The sequence below is a fragment of the Montipora foliosa genome, chromosome 12 (assembly GCF_036669935.1).
Source record: "Montipora foliosa isolate CH-2021 chromosome 12, ASM3666993v2, whole genome shotgun sequence".
NCBI classification, from domain to species: Eukaryota; Metazoa; Cnidaria; class Anthozoa; order Scleractinia; family Acroporidae; genus Montipora; species Montipora foliosa.
Window position 1 is genome coordinate 6,430,704 of NC_090880.1, and position 8,429 is coordinate 6,439,132.

General features: G+C 38.5%; 1 protein-coding gene and 1 pseudogene across 1 annotated transcript in view; both read right to left on the reverse strand.

The window, feature by feature from the left end:
* The window catches only part of LOC137978907 (uncharacterized), a 4,687-nt gene extending 488 nt beyond the window's left edge, over positions 1-4,199 (reverse strand). The window contains exons 1-4 of the mRNA XM_068826026.1: positions 4,193-4,199; positions 2,321-2,501; positions 1,421-1,635; positions 1-585 (exon numbers count right to left, since the gene is read on the reverse strand). The exon at positions 1-585 is cut by the window's left edge and continues 488 nt beyond it. Of these exons, the coding sequence (XP_068682127.1) occupies positions 477-585; positions 1,421-1,635; positions 2,321-2,410 (414 nt within the window). The 5' untranslated portion in view covers positions 2,411-2,501; positions 4,193-4,199 and the 3' untranslated portion in view covers positions 1-476. The remainder of the gene's footprint in view (positions 586-1,420; positions 1,636-2,320; positions 2,502-4,192) is intronic.
* LOC137978895 (cyclic GMP-AMP synthase-like receptor 2) overlaps positions 1-6,029 on the reverse strand; it is an 8,925-nt pseudogene extending 2,896 nt beyond the window's left edge.
* Positions 6,030-8,429: the final 2,400 nt, after the last annotated feature.

Here is an 8,429-nt window from a genome sequence, read left to right on the forward strand (position 1 = left end):
TAAGTTAGTATAAAAGAGATATATATTAAATTCAGAAGGTAGAAAGCTGTATAAAAATCTTTCCCAATCAAGTACAACAAAGTGAAAATGATACATAGGCTAGAGATTGTTAACTAAGAAAGATTTCTATTTGTTTGAAGATGTTCATTTTTTTGGTCACTGTGAGTTTTTATTTTTTATTTTTTTCGTTCCACTTCAGTTTTAGAAAGACAGTAAGTAAATGAAGTCATTTTCTTTTTTTGGCTCTCTGAGTGCTTATCAACAAAAGAAAAATACAGTTTAAATAAACGCTTCTCCTTTCAAAATGACTCAAGCATTCAGTACTTTTTACATTGGATCTAAAAAAAGAAGTAATTTTTTTGTTTAGTAACTAGTCTAAAAATAAGTGCCCAAGTGAGGCTTCATTTACTTAACTAACTTCAGAATCTGAGGTAATAAATGATTATCTTAATTTTGAGCTCTCCATCTCTGTTCACTCATTTAATAATGTCCTTTAAGCTGATAACCTGCATTTCTCCCTCTTTAAGCGTTGTATGCTGTAGGACAAATACTTCTTCCTTCTCCTCTCCTGGCATCATCACAATCCTGAAATATGAAGCAATCAGTGTTTTGATGAACTCAGTCACTGCTCATACCAAAGTTTCCAGCTTTCCAAAAGCATTCCGGTTCAAAATGTCTGTTTTAGTACCTTCAAAAGAATTTGAAGCATCTTAAAGTGGTACTACGACCAAAAAAGAATTTTGTTTTTCCTTTGGATTTCAAAACTATGTTAACTAAACACTAACTCACCCAAGTTTTAAGTTCTGGTTTTAAAAAGACACCTGTTTATTTTAGCTGGAATTTTCCTGTTTATTGGTCGGCCATTACTAACTTTAAAATCTTGAGAGAGCTGGGTCGAGGAGAAAATGACGTCAAACGCGCACTAGTTTAATGCGTGTGTACGCGGCCTAATTAATATGCAGCACGGGAGTTTCGGGCTTTCAGACTTTTCAACCCGTGTTTTGCATATATAATAAATTGCCTTTACACGCTGAAAATTTAAGCTAGTGAGTAAATGATGTCATTTTCTCTAGATCCAACCCTCTGAGGTCCAATCGGCCAGTTTTGAACGTGAGTAATGGCGGACCATGAAATCCAAAGCTTAAACTCAAAATAAACAGCCTTTGGATAAAACTCAACGCTCAAAATTTTGCCAGTTGTTAAGCGAACACGCTTTCAAAATCTGAAGAAAAAAAGGAAATGATTTTTTGATCATAGTACCACTTTAAAACTACCGTAGTGAGGCAGGATCACTTTGATTAAGAAGACCGTACATTGTTTCGGCCACAAATACCATGGTGTAAAGTTAATACTGCTGTTCACCGGGGTACCTTTTAATTCATAGAGATTTGTTTTGCATTTTAGTTGTGTTTGTAATTACCTTATCTGTACTGTTTGGGGTTGGCAAGAAGCCAAAAGTTGTACAGCTAGTTCCATTTTCTTTGTTATTACAACTCTCCATTTCTTTTTCCCCATGGAAAAAATGTCACTGGTAATGGGCATTTCTCCTCCTTGTAATTGCAGAAACCCTGGAATGTTCCACGTAAATGAGAAGACTTTATCTTCTGTTGGGGGCTTACATTCGTTGCTAGGGTTCTAAAACAATCAAAACAAGTATTTCGTCTTAATGGCATTAAATGAAAATGTACATCACACCTTGGTGACAAATTCTTGAATTGTTTCCTAACAACCGTGTGCAATTATGACTCAAGTATAAAAAGAAATGCACTTTCCAAATCAAACAGATTTGTTTTACCTGGAAATTGTAATGTAAACAAAAGTCACTTAGAAAAGGGAATGGTACTTGAGACAGAAAGATGCTCTTATTGCATGTGATGTGTCACCTTAAGAGAAATCACATTATAAATAACAAATAAAGTAACGAATGACAATTTGTTTGTTTTGGTTGTTTAGGTTTGCATTATGAGTCGCTTATGCCCAAAAACCCAAAGGTTTAGAGATTTTACTTTTAGTTACTGACAAATTGTTTCTTCAAATCAGGTAACGTTATTATAAAGCACCATCATATTTTTCCTCTTTTTTTCCACAAGTTATTCACTCTGAGGAAGGGCTAATGCATGAAACGTCAGCTCTCACGTTTCTTTATGGTAGTAAATTTACCATATCAACCCAACCCAGTCGCTGAACCCATTCCTATATTTTGCTGTTTCAGGGAAAAGACAAATTACATCAAGTTAAACAAGCAACTTCCTTTGTCTATCCCCTCTTTCTTCCTTTCCGAATAAGAACATCATAACAACTGTACAATATAAGTATTTACCCCCTTGTTTAAGAGGCGTCGCAGTCGCTGGATCTCTCCGCATTGCAATCTGTGATGAGAAGCAGCAGCGTGGTCGTTGTGTTCCCGCATGTCGTGACGCTTTTTTATGGCCTTGCATCCAGGCACCTGACATGCCAGAGCCTTGTTCTTACAAGTGCTTATGTGTAAAAATATGTGGCTTCTGAAAGCAAATAAGCATCAAGAAGCTGGGTCAATTTACGTAATTGATATGGGATACTGTGTGGCGGAGAGAGTGACGCAAAACCGAGATCTGTCGTACCCTCGAGTGCTCGTTTCCTTTCATACCAAATTGAAAAATTCCTGCCCAGTGAAGCGCAAAGGGAGGTACTTGCATTAGTTGTTTCGATAACAAATTCCGTACATTGTTAAAACGTTTTTTCGTGTTTTCAACCGATGAAGCTCTCTTTCATCGTACTGTCTATTTAGCTCGAGGACTTGTTCATTTTCTCTCTTTTTTTTTTATTACTTGGACAAAAGGTGATGAAATCAGATGTTTTCACAAGGCTAGAAGAGAACCTAACCTGGTACGCTTTTCAAAATGAATTTGTAACCTTCCTGCGTTAACTAACTCTGCGCGCCCTTATTTCAACTTGGCGGTACTCGTGCTTCTATACGCCCTATGCGTAATTGGAATAGTTGCTCTAGAAAAATTGTTTATAATGCTTTAAATTGGGCTACACTAAGCGACAGTAGCTTGAAAAGCAGTTAGATCCAATGTAAAAAGTACTGAATGCTTGAGTCATTTTGAAAGGAGAAGCGTTTATTTAAACTGTATTTTTCTTTTGTTGATAAGCACTCAGAGAGCCAAAAAAAAAAAATGACTTCATTTACTTACTGTCTTTCTAAAACTGAAGTGGAACGAAAAAAATAAAAAATAAAAACTCACAGTGACCAAAAAAATGAACATCTTCAAACAAATAGAAATCTTTCTTAGTTAACAATCTCTAGCCTATGTATCATTTTCACTTTGTTGTACTTGATTGGGAAAGATTTTTATACAGCTTTCTACCTTCTGAATTTAATATATATCTCTTTTATACTAACTTTAGTTCTTGCAAAATGAAGCATGCATGTATATTTATTAATGTTAGAAAGTGTATTTTACATGTTAATTTTGTTTTTCTTTTTACCGTATCAGTAAGCTTACTGTTTGGAGTTCACGAGAAGCCATAAGTTGCAAAGCTAGATCCATTTGCATTGTTATGAAAGCTAAAATTTCGCTGGTCATGGAAATTTCTCTCCCTTGTTATTCCAGAAATCATGAAAATTTCCACCTGAAGAGCTTAATGTAAGAACGTCTTTGGGAATCTTGCTTTTGATTGTTGGTGTATTCAACTCTATGGATGAGTGTCGGGGCCGTACCATTACTTGATTTAAATAAATAAAGGTTTTGAACTTTGTGTACTCACATTTATTCCTTTAACAATTAAGTGGCTCCAATTAAGCTGAGTTTCCTCTGCTGTTACGAGGTGTCCCCTTAACTTGAAATTAAGTGGTTTGCAAGATTTGCCGTTAGTCTGCACGGCGACATTTTTAGCTTTCACACTCGCTGACACCTGCCTGTAAATTGTAACGACATGATAGCCGATGAATATGAACGAACAAAAAGTAAGTGTTTTAGAGTTTATGTGGAACTTTACATACAGAGACATGAGAATGATATCGGGAGTCAACCGGACAAATATTCTCTTCATTTGGCAGTTTACCTACCTAAGCTAGGCTAATCCCCTGAAAACCTCAACACGTTGATATTTTCAAATATTTGACCTCATTATCGTTAAGAGTTTGGGGGTTACAAATGAAAGTTTGATTCAGCAAACGTAAAGCAGAGTTGGTGTAAAGAGTTCTTACCTCCCTCTTTTCCTTTAACATCATGTCTTCCAAAAGTCGACAAGAAATAAACTGTTAAGTTAGTGAATGTCCTGAAATAGTAGCGCGCTGATATCTATAGGTATCGTATATGACAACTTCATTAGTCGCTTATTACATGCTGTTATGAAGCCTCGGTTATGTTGGTGTTGCTGTGCAAAATTAAGTCAATTTTTGAAACGCCTCGTGGATCCGACTCGTCCTCGAGAGTATTACGAATCTCCCTCGTTTTGATCACGATCGAGGGATCTCCTTTTTTCAGTCTTCCCTCGTTTTGGACATCGAGTGTATTGCGAGAATCCTCGGCCGAATCTCCCTCGTTTTGATCACGATCGAGTCTCCTTTTATCGTGTAACACCTTACACGAGCTGTCCTTCGTATTGCACATGGAACTGCGTAATAATGTAACCTCGATGAAGTTATCAAAGATGGCACAAACGAGTGATCCCTCGCCAGTTCAAGATCTGGACTCGGGCCGAATCTCCCTCATTAATGACACCACGATCGAGGCGTCATAACCGCATATCGAGTGCTTGTGGTATCGTGTCGATTTTTATCGAGTCCTCTTTCCTTAGTTTACCGGAAAACTTGAGTGATCCCATCAAATAACACCGGAAGTGACTGATTTGTTTCGATGTAGCGGCACAGAGATTGCGTTACCGTATCACGTATTTCTCTTAGAGCTTGACACGCATTGACAAGATCTTTAGGAGAGCGGTGATCTATCATATTGTTCTGTGATATGAAAAAGTTTGGTAGAGATCCTTTGGAATAGAATGAAATGAAAAAGTCCAGGAGTTCAAAAATGTTTTCTCCTAATGTATGCTCTCCCCAAGACTCGATTCCTTTCCTCTCGATGAACCAAAATAAACACGTTTTCAAGTGATATGATGCGAACACATCAATTCCTCTTACCTTCATTTCCGATTTGATTAACGTCTTCAGCAAGGAATACGCTAACTTTTGCTTCTCTGATAGGGTTCTCGCCAGCATTAATTCAGCAACAGAGAACGAAAATCTCCACTCGTATTCCCTGACATCGCTGTTGTGTGACCCAACAGGTACCAGATGACACCCTTGGGTTGATATGGCGGAAATAACCTCAGAACTGGGCCAGAGTGCTCTGTCTCGATGTAACCATTCTTCCGCTTGTGAAGGCCAAAACGTGCATCTCAGGCCGTAAACAAAGTCTCGATTTACTATGAATGTACCCCCTGTATAAGGAAGAGAGAATGAAGGGCCGGCGATTGAGCCCTCAGCGGTCGCCATAAGGGCCACATGGCTGAGTGGAATTAAATGTTGGCTTTCCTCGATGAACTCGATGTTTTGAAGACAATGCTCTCGAACAGAAGCTGAGTTAAAAGGCTGAGAGAGTTTCTTGTTCGCTAAATGTACATATCCCGCGTGTGAAGCGTCGTAAATGTAAACGAAATTCATTTCTTCCTCCATGACACTCCTGACTGTCGGGGAACTATGTTCCATTCCTCCACGAGTCAAGTCTTGTTCCAATTTAACCCTTTCCGCTGTGTTTCTTTCCTCTGTTTTTACATCCTCGGATACTTTTAAGTCGGTTCTGATAATCATGTGATCGGCATCAGTATTCCATGTGGTTTGTTTCTCCAGATGAGGAAGAGAAAGTCCCTCCACGGCACTTCCGGTATGAATGACTTCAACATCGGGATTGTCGTTGCAGCACTTTTCCAAGTCTCGAGAAAGCTCGTTGATGTTTTGTTCCATGTCTTCTCTGAAAATATTGAAAAATGGCACCAAATCGAGCGTCAAACTCAAATACACTGAGTCATCCATTTTAATCGTTAGGGGTCAGAATATGCAAATTTCTCACTCATTCAGATGTAAACTAATCGATAAGAGAACGACCAATATCGAGCATTTCAAGGTACGCCGATTTGTCACGCTCTCCGTTGAATTAAAATCGATATGGCAACGATCAATATCAATTTTCCGACTTTTCACTTTCCGAAGTAACGCCGCAACGAAATACGTTGAAATATTCTTCGACTTTACTTCGTTCCGACGGGATTGACAATCGTTGCAGTGAGCATGTGTTGCCGAGCCATTGCTCAGTGGAAGACTAAAAGGTGTCAATGTGGTACGTGTGTTGAAAATGAATGCGAAGAGACATTTATTCGTCGATCCTCCAAGTTCACAGGTCAACTCGTATTAGCAAAGGAGCACGGCGTGAGATTGCCGTGGACAGTGATAACTGTGTTCACCAAAAGCAAACTACTGATTATTTAGTTTGTTATTATTGTTTCATCATTCCAGATTGGTTCTATTCAATAACTGTAAGATATACTTGTAACACATTTTTAAAAAAGCCAAAGGTGCTTAAATGTATAAAAAAAAGACGGGGTTAAAACCTCTCGATAGCGGTGTTTACAAAGTTGAGAAATATCGAGATAGTTTCGGCATCATCTTGTTGTAGCTGAAAAGTGAAGCATTCCTTTACGATAAGAATGAAACTCGAATTCACCCTTTCCTAACTAAATGGCTATGCTCTGGTAGTTCATAGGCTTTTAGCTGAACCTCATAAAAAGTTTTAAGCAGCCGAAAACACCGGTTGGCGATTATTTTCACCTCGTTCTTTTGCATCTATAAAATGTAACAAAATACAGCTGTTTCATCGAAACATATTCATATTTTAAAATCATCACCGTGACTCAACGTCCGGTCGGATTGTTGCTTCGAGTTTCCTGTTTCAGTTAATTGCAACCTCTTTCCTCCATTACAGTGGAGGCAGAGAAGATACACCCTGGGAACGAGGATGTTTCAGTTGTTCTTTATTCACAATCTTCCCAGATTCCCTCAGCACATACAAAATAGTGAAACCAAAAATTCTTTTCTTTTTCATTATTTTTCCTTCTTGATCTCAAATTGACTATGTCAGGCATGTTAATTAGTGTCTGCCCATACAGAGCACACAGAGACCAAACGCAAGACTCGAAAACAAAGAAAGTAACCCAAACCCTCAATTTGGTTAAACCCAGGCCTTAACCCTTCTTTGGGCCTAGTTATACCTTGGGTTAGCCAAATTAAGGGTTTTGTGGTACTTTCTTCGATTTCGAGTCTTGGGGTCTTAGGGGTATTTGCTCTCGAGACACCAAATTGCAACAATTTTGAGCGTTAAAATAGAATCTTCGGTCCTATGCTGTCAGATGCTCAGAGTGCACGCTTAAACTTGTGGTGAAAAGAAGTCGGTGAGGGAAGTTGAAAATGATCAACATGTCAGCCTACAAAGTAGAAGCCAATATTTCTCGATTCCCTTATATTTTCTTCAATCTTTCTGGGTTTAGTACTTTGCTAGTAACCACATGTCTTTTCATGGGGCTATTTACCTAAGACTTCTCCCATCGCACTACAATGATACACAATATCGTGTACTGTTGTCAGAGCTACATATTACGCAAAGACAACTTGAATCTCCCGGAAGACAAAACGCAGCTCAGTTGACAATATGGAATAAAGCGCTGTGATACTGCACTACCACACGTACGCAATGCGTGCCTATTTTTTCAAAAGTTTTCTTTCTGACAAATGATTAATAGGCTGGTAGCCTGGTTTTTAACCTCAGAAAAAGATCTGTTTCGTCATATGAACGTATGAGCCAAAGGACCTGTGCTGGTACGACTTCTGGGTCACCCCACAAATGGTCTTAATGAACCGAACCCAAACTTGAAAAAAATGCCTGGAACGCTGCAGTTCAATAACACCCAACTCAGTCCCTTCTGCATTTGAGTAACACGTACCACACGCAACCCATTGTACGCTTATGGAGCGCCTAGTTTATTTTTTTCTGGCAGTATCGCGGTATCATCTAGTATGCGGTCTTTCATCACTTTAGCAGACGGTATTCGGTAAAAGAAGATCCTTCACAGTATTGCGGTACCGTTTATTTGCCCTCTCCTGTCTCATAGACCTCATACAGGTCAATACACTATGCAAAACAAAACACAGTAACGTCCAGTAAGCTTTAAAGGTCAAGAAGTAAGCTATAAATCTAAAAAGTATTTAAAGGTCGATTAAGGTTTTGCCATAATGGTAGATGATTAAAAAATTTCTGACAATTAAACTACAATGTGATTGTTTTTGCATCCAATGACAATGAGACGTTTCCGTTGAGTTACCTGACCCGACTTTTGGATCTGTAAACCAGTAATTCGAGGTGTTCGAAGTCTTTTCACGTTTTCTGGTCTTTTCT